Genomic DNA, 14,896 nt, shown 5'->3' on the forward strand with positions numbered 1-14,896 from the left:
CATTGTACTTTATTTTACACTCGTTTTTTGTCATTTTCCCTTTTACTACAGTACAGTATATTTATGTTCTTTTCCTTTTTCTGTGGCTTAGTTGTTTTTCGAGATTATGACTTTACAACTGTGTTAGGATAGGTAAGTGACTTAGGCTAGGGTGTGTTTTGACTTACCCCAAAATTCGGGTTATGTCACTGTCGCAGGAATGGAACTGGGTGGTAACCCGAGGTCCCCCTGTACTGCATTTTTTACGCATTAAAAGTTTGTGGCAACCTTATCTCATCAAGCAAGCATTTTTTTCAACAGCGTTTGCTCACTTCACATCTCTGCTACTTCTGGGGAAGAGGCTGAGGAAATTGTTGAAATGACAACAAAGGGTTTAGAATATTATATAAACTTAGTGGATAAAGCAGCAGGAGGCTTTGAAAGGATTTGAGATTTCCCATTTGGAAAGAAGTTCTGTGGGTAAATGCTATCAAACAGCGTCACATGCTACAGAGAAACTGTTCATAAAGGGAAGAGTCAATCAATGGGCAAACTCCACTGTCTTATTTTAAGAAATTGTCATAGCCATCCCAACCTCAGCAGCCCCCACCTGACCCATCAGCAGCCGTCAACACTGCGTCAAGACCCTCTGCCAGCCAAAGGGTTCAACTTGCTGAAGGTTCAGATGATGGTTAGCATTTTTAGGAGAAAAGCAATTTTAATGAAGGTATGTACATTATTCTAGACATAATGCTACTACAGATATTGATTGACTTAGACCTATGCAACTTACGACCATTCGACTTTAAAACCACAATCGCTAGCCACAACTGCTCCGCGTCTGGCAGCACAAGCGTTGCCCAGCTGGGTGTACGACAGTGCGAACCAGCTTCCGACAGCACTAATCTCCGTGTGCACCATTTCAACTGTTATCCCAGACTTGGTAGAGCAATCTGTGTTTTGTGTTTTGGATATTTTTCATCAAACCCCTCCCAAGATGTCTACCAAGAGGAAATTGTCTTTGTCTACACCTCAGCCTGCCAAGAAGGAAAAGAAGGCCATCGATCTCAACACAAAAATGAGCACGGGCTCATCTGACTTGAACATGGGTTCACCAGCTTGAGTGCAGGGGTGCTGGCTTGAGCATGGGATCATAGACATGACCCCATGGTCGCTGGTTTGAGCCCAAGGTCACTGGCTTGAGCAAGGGGCCACTCGCTCTGCTATAACCCCCTGGTCAAGGCACATATGAGAAAGCAATCAATGAACAAGTACAAAGGAGGAAAGAAAGTGAATGTGATCGCACATGTTTATGAAAAACCAACTCCGGTAATCCCAACTGCTGCCTCAGATGACAACATCAATGATCCGCAGCCAAGCACCAGCAGCCAATAAAATGTTTTGTACATGTTTATATATTTTTATTTTTTTTTCTTTCTTTCTTTTTTTTTTTTTTTTTTTGTATTTTTCTGAAGCTAGAAACCGGGAGAGACAGTCAGACAGACACCCGCATGCGCCTGACCGGGATCCACCCGGCACGCCCACCAGGGGGCGAGGCTCTGCCCACCAGGGGGCGAGGCTCTGCCCCTCCGGGGCGTTGCTCTGCCTCGACCAGAGTCACTCTAGCACCTGGGGCAGAGGCCAAGGAGCCATCCCCAGCGCCCGGGCCATCTTTGCTCCAATGGAGCCTTGGCTGCAGGAGGGGAAGAGAGAGACAGAGAGGAAGGAGAGGGGAGGTGGAGAAGCAGATGGGCGCTTCTCCTGTGTGCCCTGGCCGGGAATCGAACCCGGGACTTCTACACGCCAGGCCGAAGCTCTACCACTGAGCCAACCGGCCAGGGCCTATATTTTGATATATTTTGCAATTGGGAAAATGTTTCCTATTGTATTTTTTACACCTGTATTTTGTATTTTTGTATGCACCTGTATTTTGTAATTTTGTATGTTTTGCAAATATTAAACCAGTTGTACTGGTAATACAGTGTTTTACTTAAACCTGATGAATGTAAAAATAAGAAGCAAAATGGTGTAGAAATGATACAAATGGCATAAAATATACAAAGAAAATTATGATAAATATGACTTAAAGATTTTTATAACATCATTTCACAGTACTGTACATATAGCCTACTCAACTTACGACCAAATCGTGTTACGACCGGTCTGTCGGAACCAACTGTTTGTCATAAGTCGAGCACTAGCTATACTGCACACTTGATAGACTACAATAGAGTGTAAACATGACTTTTTCCATGCACTAGGAAACCAGAAATTTTGTGACTCTATTGTGGTGGTCTGGCACCAAACCCGCAGCATTTCCCAAGTGTGCCAGCATTGATGGCCCAGAGGGTGGAGCCAGGACTGAAAGGTCTGGTTGTTTTAGGAGAGAGGGAATGGATAGCCGGACAGGGGGCCAACGCAGGCCCCTGGGCTGAGGGGCAGGTGGGAGAGCATAGAGCACTTAGGGAGGGTGCCTCGGGGAATGGACACGGGAGGATGCCCCCTGCCCCGCCCCTTCCACTGCAGGCCACATGGGCAGATGCACTATGGCCTCTGGGTAAGTCTCTGGACTCTGGTCCTTGATTTTTCCCTTCCTGGGGGACCAGTGAAAGCCAGGCCACCTGTGTTTGTTTTTAATGTGCTTGTTAAAGAGGAGACCAAAACTCCTAAAAGACGCCATGGTGGGGACTGACTTAGGTGAATCTTGGCACTATTTCTTTACTTTGGGTGAAAGTCCCCAACCAGTTATAAGTTGGAAGGGTACATCCTTAAATATATATTTGTTCCTGTTTATGTTTTACACAGAATTTCGCAAACCTTTTTTGATCATGATCTATGGTTTAAAAAAATGTTTCCATCCCTCATATATGATACATACATAAATATATATAATTGAGACAAAAATTTTACAAAACAATATGTATAATACATTCTGATATTTTCTTTTCAATTCTCTTGCTGTTCAATCTTTTTAAATCCTGGCGATGATCCATGAAACAGATTTCATGGCCCTTGGATGGATCACAACCTGCGTTTTAAAAATCCCTGCCAAGTATAAACTTGACAGAACTATCCACTATGTTGTGTGGCTCTTACACTGTCCTGGGTGACTATTCCCCATTTTACTGAGGAGGTCAAGGACTTGAAGTTAGTTGTCCAAGATCACAATCAGGAGACCAGTGCCCTGGGGCTCCGGCTGAAGCTCTGTGCACAGCACAGTTTTCCATGGGTAGCCTGACCTGTGGGCCTTTCTCTGCCCAGACCAGAAGACACTGGCAGGGACACAGGATCCCCAGAAAGGAAAGAGGAGTTAGTATCAACTCAGAGCCTCTGGCCAATCAGAGCTGGCCTTACTCAGGGGTTCCCTGTTCCCACCCATTCGGGGGCCAGCTTCCTCCAGCAAGTGAGCTTCTAAGCAGGGCCCACTCAAGGCAGTTCATCCCTGCTTGTTCAGTGGGTGTGGTTCCAGGTGGCCTGGAACTGCTTTGTCCCAGTCCACCAGGAACAGGTTATTTGTTCCCTGGCTCAGAGCTGAGAGGGTTCTTGGAAGGCTGTCCCACCAGCTTCTTGACATGGCTCTCAAAGACGGACTCAGGTGAGTGGCGACATAACCAGTGTGTGGGGAAGCTGGGGCAGGACAGCTGACCCGAGAGCAGGCCAGGATAGTCAAGGAGGAGGCACCTCGGCACTCCTGGGAGACGGTGACTCTAAGAAGGAACGTGGCCCACGGGGTAGTGATGGCGGGGAAGCTCTGGGAGATCCTGCAGCCCGTGAAGAGCTGGGTAAATCCTCTTGCTTCCTTAACTGAGCCCCTCAGCAAGCCAGGGAACAAAGATCTCGAGGCTGCACCCCTCTCCCCACTATAACTGGGAGTTTTTTGTAGTCCCATAGGAGTGACTGTCCAGTATTGGGAGCTTGTTCCCACTTAGAACTGACTGATTTTAACCCCTTCTTGAAAGGAAGGAAGGAAGGTACAGAGAATGGCATGTGGTGGGCTTGAGGGACCACCTTCTGCAGGTGGAGGTGGGGTGGAGGGGGTCCTTTTGAAAATACCTGAGAAAAGAATGTGAAGGTCAAGCAGGGGCCTCATGGACTGAGGGCTCCCAGGCTGGGGCATGGAAAGGGTGGCAGGAGCTGGCAGGTGCCACTGCAGGCCTGGGTCTCAGCACCCTCCCAGACCTGACCATATGAGCCCACTTGCAGCCAGCTCAGCCTGGTTGTCCTGCTTGAGGCCCGGTGCCCAAGATAAGCATTGGGTTGGGCGCATGCTGGCTCAAAGGGTTGGCACAGCAGTGAGAGCAGAGAGAGGGCCGCACCAGCCTTTTTCTGCTCTGCCGCATAGATGGCATCTCTCATGGCGGACCGCTTGGGCAGTGGTGCCTCTGGGAGCCGGAGAGGCCCTGCTGCGGCCCTCCCTCCAGGAGCTCAGCATGGAGCTGGAGAGTGAGGAGAGAGCAAGGCTTTCTGCAGGAGAGACACTGACTTGCAGAGGATGTGAGGAGCCCTGGGAGGAGCCAAGCCTATGGGGAATAACAACAGGGACCGTGGAAGATGAGCCTCAGGTTTGAGCTCGGGCTCGGTCATAAGGAGCCCCAAATGCCATGCTCTGGCTTGGGAGTCAGACAGACCTAAGTTCAAACCTCAGCTCTAACATTTACTAACTGTGTGACCCTGAGCAAGTGTTTTAACCTTTCTAAGCCACAGTTTCCTCGTTTGTAAGGAGGAGATAATCATAGCCTCTTCTTCAAGGAACTGTGGTCAGACTTTCATAAGATAGGGACATAAAACTCTCTGCAGAATGTCTGTCTCAGTATACTTCTGGGATTATTCATAAAGAACACAGAGCTGACCCTAAAAGAAAATGGAGTTTTAAGAAGTAACCATCAGTTTAGGAGAGAGAATTAAGACAAGGGACCCATTGATTACCTCATTCATTTACTGAACAAATAATTATTAATACTGCCAACTATGAGGCAGGCTCTCGGATTTGGCACAGAGAATCTGAAGTCTAATAAAACTGGAAACTCACGACCTAGTGGGGCAAACAGTTACAGTCTCATTTGGCAAGTGCTAGAGTAGAGGTTTGCACAGGCTCTTGGGAGAACGGGTGTTGGGGAAGGTCAAGGCAGGCGTCCCAAGGAGAAAGCTGGGTGTTGAGGAATGGCTGGGAGCTTGGTGGTGGTTGATAAGAAAAAGGCAGTCTGGGCAAAGACAGAGCTGGGAGGACACAAGGTCAAAGCAAGTCTTGGAAAGTTCACAGGATGGAGACTGAGGCAAGTTAGGAGATAGTTGTAGTAATCTGGATAGCTCAGTGGGGCAGAGAGGAGGGAGCTCTGGGCTCCATGGGGAGGCAAATGCAAAGGAACTTGGTGACTGAATGGCTATTGGGGGGGGCCCACCTGGTAACTGGGACCAGTCATGGAGGAAGCAGAAGGAAGACATGATCAGGGAAAATGCAAAATGCAGCTTAAGTATGAGGTTTCTGTGAACACCTAGGTAGACACAGCAGTCCAGGAGACACATGGTACCTGAGTCCAGTGCTCAGTGAGGGGCCAGGCTGGACACGGACTCCCGAGTCACTGGTAGAGAGAAGCCAAGGGGTGAAATAGGGTGCTTAGAGAATCCTGAGCTCTACACTTGATCCTAGCCAAAAGGCCGAGAAGCGATGAGAATCCTGAGTTCTAAATGACAAGAAGGGCAAGCCACCCTGGCCAGCTAGCTCAGCAGTAGAGCATTGGCCCGGCGTGTGGAAGTCCCGGGTTTGATTCCTGACCAGGGCACACAGGAGAAGCGTCCATCTACTTCTCCACCCCTTTCCCTCTCTTTTCTCTCTGTCTCTCTCTTCCCCTCCCGCAGCCAAGGCTCCACTGGAGCAAAGTTGGCCCGGGCACTGAGGACGGCTCCATGGCCTTCACCTCAGGTGCTAGAATGGCTCCAGTTGCAAGGTAGCAACACCCTGGATGGGCAGAGCATCACGCCCTGATGGGCTTGCTGGTGGATCCCAATCAGGTGCATGCAGGAGTCTCTCTGCCTCCCCACTTCTCACTTCAGAAAAAAAAAATACCAAAAAATGATAGTTAAAAAAAAAGAAAGAAAACAAGGGCAAGCCACGCAAAAGTGAGCAAGAAGGCTGGGAACACAGGAGCCGAGCGTGTGGAGCATGGCAGACCAGACCCCAGGTGCGAGTTCTGTTCTAAGAGCAGTAAGAAGTCATTGGAAGGTCTTGAGGAGTGGAGAGATGCGTTCTAATATACTATTTTTGAAAGTTCATTACGGAGGATGGATTATTAGGGGGCAGTAGTAGAAGCAAGGAGGGTGGAAGGGGCGCCATGGAGGTTATCCAGACAGTAGCCTGGAGCGGAGTGAGAGGTGAATTCATGTGGATGGAGTGTGTTTGTGAGAGGGTCCACAGGGCTTGCTGGTGGATTGCGTGTGAGGCATGAGAGAGAGGGGGCATCAAGGAGGGACCCTAGGTCTTCAGTTTGAGAAATGGGGGTTAGCATCACGATGTCATTTACCAGGATGGAAGAGACTTGAGTGGGGAGCAGGTTTCTGAGGGAAATCTACAGTCCCTTTCTGGTTGTTTATGTTTGAGATGCTTTTGCGATATGCAAGTGGAACGATCATGTGGCACCAGTGCCCCCAGGTGTCCTCTGTTGCTGTACCAATGATGCCCAGATCAGTCCACTGGGACTCCAGGCCATGATTAGGCCCTCACCCCACTTCCAGGATGGAAGTCTGATAGAGGGTGTGGTAACCTAAAAAAGACATTTGGTCACTTTTGCATAGTGTTTCCTTCTCATGGACCTCCCTCCCCCACTCTACTACTTTCTTTGGTGGATACTTTCTAACACCTCAGAACCTAGATTGGAGGTCACCTCCTCCAGGAAGCTTTCCTTATTTCCCACCTGCCAAGACCCAGGTGCCATTCTCCAATTTGCCATCATAGCATCTTTTATTTTTATTTTTTATTTTTTTTCATTTTTCTGAAGCTGGAAACAGGGAGAGACAGTCAGACAGACTCCCGCATGCTCCCGACCGGGATTCACCCGGCACGCCCACCAGGGGCGAGGCTCTGCCCACCAGGGGGCGATGCTCTGCCCATCCTGGGCGTCGCCATGTTGCGACCAGAGCCACTCTAGCGCCTGGGGCAGAGGCCACAGAGCCATCCCCAGCACCCGGGCCATCTTTGCTCCAATGGAGCCTTGGCTGCGGGAGGGGAAGAGAGAGACAGAGAGGAAGGTGCGGCGGAGGGGTGGAGAAGCAAATGTGCGCTTCTCCTGTGTGCCCTGGCCGGGAATCGAACCCGGGTCCTCCGCACGGCATCTTTTATTTTTATTAGTCACAGCTTTCACTGTGCTGCATCCCATTCAACTGTCTGCGGCTGTCAACTGACCCATTCCCTCTCCTCACAGCCACCCACATCCTCCTGACTCCAAACCTGATGTAGCACTGTGCTTGATTCAGGTTGAATGCATGAATGAATAGAAACTAGTGAACATCTTGATGCATAAAAACTTTCCATTCTGAAGATTATCTCCTTTGAACAGATTCCCAGAAGTTGAGGTTGCTGAATTACAGGGGTTGAAGACGGAAAGCATCAATTCCCCTAGCTAAATAGCTTTCCGGAAAAGCTGTGGCTTTCTCCACTCCCACCAGCGAGTGGAAGCGTGCCTACTTCCCTGTATGCTCACAGCTCCGCTGGTTTTCTTTCTTTTTCAAATGTGCTAATTTTATAGGCAAAACACACTGCCTTGTTCTAATTTGTATGTCTGATTACTGGTGAGGGTGAACATTTTTCCATGTTTGGCTACTAAATGCAAGTCTTGAGGATTCACCTGGTCACGTGATGTGAAAACCAGTAAGGCAGGTGGTGTTTTATGAAATGTTTTGGGTCTGTCTGACTGGGGAATGGCTGGAAGCATGGAGGTTGCTGCTGGAATGGTCCTGGTGAGAGGTGGGCAGGCAGGGTCACTGTGCAGGCTGGAGGAACAAGAGGGGTGGAGAGGGAATAATAATAGCATTATTATTAATTCTCTGTTCAGGAATAATAATAATAATAGCTAAAGTTTACTTTAGCTATTCCAGGGGCACTGACATCCCCAGTATGGCTGTGTGCAAAGGGGACTCCTGGCTGACAGTGGCCATTAGATTCTGTAACCCTAAGAAAGATACACAGAGATAGAGTTCAGGCCAGTTAAAGGAAAGGTTTGTAATAATGGAACAGACTGCTTTGGGAAGGTAGTGAGAATTTTTCATCCAGAAAGAAGTATCAAAAATGTGGGGAAAGAATTCTGCCCTCAGATACCCAACTTCAACCCCCACACTATAGAAGGGAGAGAAAGCCAGGAGGGCCCATGGTGGGTGAGGGGACAAACAGGACCAACGGCTGACCCCCAGGTCAGGTGGGCAGAACTGTTAGTCTCTCCCAGAGCCTTGGTGTCTCCACTTCCATTCTGGATACTAAGCAGGGTGTTCCTGCACCAGCCCTTGGGGTCAAAACTCAATAACTCAATAACCATGACAGCCCTCTGAGGTAGGTATTGTTATTACCCACACTTTATAGATGAGGAGACTAAAGTCCAGGTATCCAAAACCTTGCCCATGTTCAGAGAGCTAATAAGTGATGGAACTGAGATTCAAACCCAAGTGTCTGGCCCCAGTGTCTGTGCTTCTCACCATATGGGTCCAGCCTCTTCAGAGTCAGGGGCACACAGCAGATATGGGAAGAGCTGTGTGGCTTTCTCCACTCCCACCTCAGGGGGATGAGACCCTGAGGAGGAGCTTACTAAGATTCTCAACTTTGGGGGCCCTTCCTGTAATACAATCAGCATGGACTAACCCCAGAGTCTCCCTCCTCTGAGCCAGGAATGGGACTGCTGCACTCTGCTGGAGGAACCCAGCCTGGTGACTGGGCCACGATAAATATCTGGTCCCTGACCACAGCTGCCCTCCAGCCGCCCAGTAGCTCATCCCTAAGTCCCAGATAGCTTTCATCTACCAGCCACCAAGCCACAAACTTCCCACCTTCCCTCCCATCCAAAGTCAGTCCCGGCCCCTTCCCAGGCTAAGCACCCCAAACCTAATGGTACCATCCCTCTAACCTGCCCAAGGCCATGCGCCCCAGCACTACTAGGAACAGCAAAGGATATATTTGTTCATCTAATGCTCATCAGAAGGGACCTGGTCAGGTAAATTATGCTATTGCCAATCAATGGAAAAAAGGATAAGGAAGTGCTTGATAAGTACGGACATGGAATAACCTCAGAGACGTAATGGTCAGTGGAAAATGCAACACGGAGATAGGCATATCTACTGTGCTACCATCTATAGGGGGGAAAGCAGGATAAATAAAAACCATTACAAGGTTAAAAAAAAAAAAAGAAGAAAGGGAGAGTGTGATGGGGTGGGTGGGATTTGCTACCATATTTACCACATGGCCTGTCTGTACATATACTCTCTGGAAGGACACACAAGAACCTGGTAGCACCAGCTGCCTCCACGCCGAGGAGCTCGGTGTCTGGGAGCAGGAGAGGCCTTGCACTGTACATACTCCTGCATCACTGAATGTCTGTGCCATGTGAAGAGAATATATTCATATTCCAAAAAACAAGTAAAATGAAACATGAAATCACACAGTTTGTCAAGTGTGTGTATAGATAACTGGGTGTATAGAAATATAAATAGTATATTGCTGATGCCCCTCCCCCATCCCCAGGGCCTGGAAGAAAACCTTCAGGTGGCTGATCCTCCTTGCTGTTGGCTTCTCAGGGCTGCTCCTGTGTGGGCTCCCTGCATTCAGGTACAAGCCCGTGTCCCCCCACATCCCAGGGGCGGCCCACAGGGGCAGGATTAGCTTGGATCTTTCCAAGTGCCTCCTTGAGGGATGGAGGGTGGCGGCGATCCTGGCCCACACAAGTGTCCTGTGGCTCTTCCTCCTTGTAAGGAGCAGAGCAACAGGGCTTCTGAGCAGGCTCCCTTGTCCCTCACTGCTGCCCCTGCCCAACAGGCATCTGGACATCTTCATCCCCATGGGCACCTGCCCTATGGTCAAAATGTCCCTGCTGAGAGACAACTTCACAGGTCTTCTGCGTCTGTGGTAAGGAGAGACCGTCCCTCCTCTGAGAGTGCCCATATCTGATGTACTCCAGCATCCCCCCCCCGTGCCCACCCTGGCAGAGCGGGGCATTCCACCCAGCGGCCCAGTGGGTTACACATCTCCTGACCTCTGTCTGTGTTGGTCCTGGGCTGGGGACAGGGTATACCCCACCTGGGGGTCCCTAGGGCCCAGAATGGGGAGATGGCAATGAACATTGCCCAGTGAGTGGATGAATGGACCTATCTCCCATCCCTGCTCTGGCCAGGGCCCGGCCTGAAGTCCTGACCTGTACCTCCTGGGGGGCCCCCATTATTTGGGATGGCACTTTCGATCCAGATGTGGCCCAGCAAGAGGCTATACAGCAGAACCTCACCATTGGGCTGACTGTCTTTGCTGTAGGCAGGTAAGGTCTGGGGAGGGGAGCAGTGGTGTCCAAGCAGGGAGTGGGGGGGTATGCATGTGATATGAGTGGTGTAGCACCCTGTTTCTTGTGCCAAAGGATCCCAGGTGATAGAGGAGGCAAAGAGAGCACCCTTGTCCCAGGGTGAGAGCAGGACCATCCTTCCCCTTCCTGTCCTTCCTGGACACCAACACTGTGGAGTCCACCTAGCACAGGGAGCCAAGGGCTCAGAACCATGTTCTAGAAAGAGCCATCCCAGGGCTGATGGTCCATCTGGAGGGACTGGGTTTGTGGTGACAAAATGATAGCATCTTTCAGATGAGGATGGTGAGAGCAAATGGGCGAACAGAGGAAATGGCCCAGCTGCAGTTAGTGTGCCCTCTGGAGGTCAGTGGCTCGATGTGGGCACACAATAAGGGAAGGGGAGGCTTGCTGAGCAAGCCTGATGGAGGAAAGGGGCTGGGGAGCTGAGGGTTTCTGCAAGGGAGTGAATCTGAGCTGGGCAGAGAGGGAAGTAAAGAGAGGGTGATGCTGAGAAAGGGGTCCAGACTAGAGCACGCAGTGGGGTAGGACAGCTGGAGAGGGAAGATCTCAGAAGTGGGCTGGAAGGATAGGGGCTCACAGAGTGGGACAGACTAATGACCAAGCCGAAGGAGTAGACATGGAGCAGGTGACTGAGGAGGGTGGAGGTCAGAATCACCACAGGGGAGCAGGCCAGTCGAGGAACTGAGGGGCCCCCAGGTATGGAGAAGGAGCCTAAGTGGTAGGTGAAGAAATTCCAGGGGCACTGACATCCCCAGCATGGCTGTGTGCAAAGGGGACTCCTGACTGACAGTGGCCATTAGATTCTGTAACCCTAAGAAAGATACACAGAGGTAGAGTTCAGGCCAGTTAAAGGAAAGGTTTGTAATAATGGAACAGACTGCTTTGGGAAGGTAGTGAGAATTTTTCATCCAGAAAGAAGTATCAAAAATGTGGGGAAAGAATTCTGCCCTCAGATACCCAACTTCAACCCCCACACTATAGAAGGGAGAGAAAGCCAGGAGGGCCCATGGTGGGTGAGGGGACAAACAGGACCAACGGCTGACCCCCAGGTCAGGTGGGCAGAACTGTTAGTCTCTCCCAGAGCCTTGGTGTCTCCACTTCCATTCTGGATACTAAGCAGGGTGTTCCTGCACCAGCCCTTGGGGTCAAAATCTCCAGGTCGAAAAATTCCAGGGTCTTGAGGTCCCAAATTCCAAGGTTTTGTGAGTCTAACACTGTGGGATGCTGAGGCTTCCAAGGTCTCCGATTCCAGTTTCTCACAGATCTACCAGGAATAGAGCAAGTACAGGTAAAGGTTCCGGCACCAAAGCCAAGCTTGGTTCAGATCATAGCTCTGCGACTGACCAATGGTATGTATGCTTGCACTAGTTACTAAAGCTCTTTGTTGCTCAGTTTCTTCACCTAAAAAACAGATAATAATAAATGGTGAGGATTAAATGCGATAACGTACATTGATTTAGAACACTATCTGCCATATGATAAACATTCAAAGATATTAAGTATTATTATTATTTCAGAGTTTTGGGATCCCAAAGTCTGTTAATAAAAAGTTTCCTATATCACAAACGTTCTGATTATCTATGTAAGGAATTATCACGAACTCAGTGACTTAAAAACAATTTATTATCGCCATAGCTCATGATTTTGTGCGCCAGGAATTCCAACAGGACTCCACAGGAAGCCCTCCTCACTGCTACCCAGTGCCTGGGTCTCCATTGGGATAGCGAAGGCTGCGACATCCAATTCTAGGATTTATGGAGCGAAGGCTCAGTTCTCAAGAGACAAAGGCTAACGCTGCCAGTCCTTCAAAGGCCAGCACAGCTCCACTTCCTTGGGACTCAAAGCAGTCAGGGAGAGTCCCCGTTCAAGGGAGGGAAGACAGGGCCCCTGAGGGCAGGGGTAGCAAACAATCTGCAATCTTCTTTAATCTGCTTGCACGATCCTGCAATTGGAAAGTTCAGGAGCCCCAGAAACTGAGGTTGCAGGATTACGAGGACCGGAATACGGGGGAGCAGGAAGCCCGAGTTGGGGAGAAGGGAGAGGAGAAGGGGCGAGGAGGATAAGGAGGGCGGTCAAGGCCGCGCGGGGCACCGCCCCTAGGCTGACTTGGAGCCTTGCCCCACCCTGTAGGTACCTGGAGAAGTACCTGACGCGCTTCCTGGAGACCGCTGAGCAGCACTTCATGGTGGGCCAGCGCGTGGTCTACTACGTGTTCACCGAGCGCCCGGCCGCCGTGCCCCGCCTGTCGCTGGGCCCAGGCCGCCAGCTGCGCGTGGAGCACGTGTTCCGAGAGCCGCGCTGGCAGGACGTGTCGATGGGGCGCATGCGCACGCTGCACGCGGCGCTGGGCGGCCTGCTGGGCCGCGAGGCGCAGTTCGTGTTCTGCATGGACGTGGACCAGTACTTCAGCGGCCCCTTCGGGCCCGAGACGCTGGCCGACTCGGTGGCGCAGCTGCACGCCTGGCACTACCACTGGCCGCGGCGGCTGCTGCCCTATGAGCGCGACGCGCGCTCGGCTGCCGCCCTGGCGCAGGGCGAGGGCGACTTCTACTACCACGCCGCCCTGTTCGGGGGCAGCGTGGAGGCGCTGCGCGGGCTGACGGCCCACTGCGCGCGGGGCCAGCAGCGGGACCGCGAGCGTGGCCTCGAGGCGCGCTGGCACGATGAGAGTCACCTCAACAAGTACTTCTGGCTGTACAAGCCCGCCAAGGTGCTGTCGCCGGAGTTCTGCTGGAGCCCAGAAATAGGCCCGCGGGCCGATATTCACCGCCCGCGCCTGCTCTGGGCGCCCAAGGAGTACAGGCTAGTGCGCCAGTAGGGGCCAGGGCCAGGCCTCGCCTGGGGCTACCGTGGGCTCCGGGAGGGTGTGGGTGTGGAGTGAGCTGAACAGCAAGGTGAGGCCCCGATGCCTTTTGGGCTCCTTCTGGAAGCACCTTGGCACTTTGGCGGACCAGGAGAGGGAGGATGAAAACAGCCCAATACCTCCAGTATATGCCCAGTAGGAGGTGGGAGGACGACTCCCTGGCCTGAGTGTTTTGTATCTGAACAGACAATGTTGTGGCTGGACCTGCGCGTGTGGTTCTTCCTTGATTGCATAGATGCCTTTTAGCAGAGACCATCAGGACACTGAAGAGAATGAAGATTTATTGCTTACAGACCTGGAAATTACACAGCACACATGAGGCCACACAGCAAGGTCTCAGGTGTAGAGAGAAGGTAGGTAGGCCTTGTGTCCCTGCTTTTATTGGGATCGAGGGTGGGATTCTAGGGATTCGTGGACTCACCCTATTGGTGAATTCAAAATATAAGAGGAGGAATTTAAAACGCAGGAAGAGGAAAAACTAGTAGTCAAAGTGGTTAGTCATTAAAATCAACCAAGATAAAACAAAGGAGCCTCAGTGAGGGAGTGTGGCTGGGTTCTTTTCTTTCTTTCTTTTTTTAAAATTTTACCTTCTATCTTTATTCTTTTTATAATTTATTTATTTTATTAAGTTTATTGGGGTGACATTGGTTAATAAAGCCATACAGGTTTCAAGTGTACAACTCAATAAAACATCATATGCACACTGCATTGTGTGCTGCCACCCTTTCTCTGTGGCTGTTGCCATACTGTTGTCCATGTCTGTGTGTCGTGTGTGTGTGTGTGTGTGTGTGTGTATTAATTTGGTGTCTTTCTGCCTAATGACTTCCAGTGCCTAGACCCCACTGCAATTAAGAGGATGCTTTGAAAAGTAACTTCCTAAGGCAGAAAAATACAGAAATTCAGAAAAAGGTACTTGCTCCTAGGAATGCTGTGCTGAAGTTTCTTCCGACTGAGTGAGGCCACTGCTGTGGATTTCACAAGCCCGTCTCAGCAGAGCCCCTCCTTGCGCTCCAGCCCCTCCTGGTCAGGTGCCACTTGTCCCCCAGCCCCTCACTGAGGCTCCTCGTTGGCCCTCCTCAGGGCCCAGCCAAGCAAACGGTAGGATGGATGGCTGGTCCAGGGCTGGGGTGCACTTGCATGTACACATACAGGCACATAACCAGTACAGCAGGAGAGTTTTTCCTCGCTTTGTGGGCAGGATTAAGGGCTCTTAATTAAGTGCTGGGGTGCGTGTACAGCCTGTCAAGTGTTAGTAAGCCTGCCCTCCAATTTCTAATAAAGAGCAGGAGAAGGAAGGGTAATTTATATAACCTCTCAGAATATAAGAAGTATTCACATGATGCAAATAAACCAACATCTTACATGTTTTGGTTTATAGGACTTCAGTCTATACCCCTTCTGTCATTTAGTCAACCATAGTCATAGAGCACCTACATGCTAGTGTTTTGTCTTTTGTTAAATTCCTCAGAGTATATGCAGCTTGTTATATGCTAGACACTAGGGCCACAAA

The 14,896-nt window shown here is 50.5% G+C and overlaps 1 protein-coding gene across 1 annotated transcript; it reads left to right on the forward strand.

Annotated features, from left to right (window-relative positions):
- Positions 1-3,451: 3,451 nt before the first annotated feature.
- On the forward strand, positions 3,452-14,100 carry A3GALT2 (alpha 1,3-galactosyltransferase 2). Its single transcript, XM_066265090.1, has 5 exons — positions 3,452-3,574; positions 9,698-9,781; positions 9,989-10,078; positions 10,344-10,481; positions 12,654-14,100. The coding sequence occupies exons 1-5, from the start codon at positions 3,552-3,554 to the stop codon at positions 13,339-13,341; spliced, it is 1,023 nt and encodes a 340-aa protein (XP_066121187.1). The 5' UTR covers positions 3,452-3,551; the 3' UTR covers positions 13,342-14,100.
- The last annotated feature ends 796 nt before the right edge of the window (positions 14,101-14,896 follow it).

The sequence above is a fragment of the Saccopteryx bilineata genome, chromosome 3 (assembly GCF_036850765.1).
Source record: "Saccopteryx bilineata isolate mSacBil1 chromosome 3, mSacBil1_pri_phased_curated, whole genome shotgun sequence".
NCBI classification, from domain to species: domain Eukaryota; kingdom Metazoa; phylum Chordata; class Mammalia; order Chiroptera; family Emballonuridae; genus Saccopteryx; species Saccopteryx bilineata.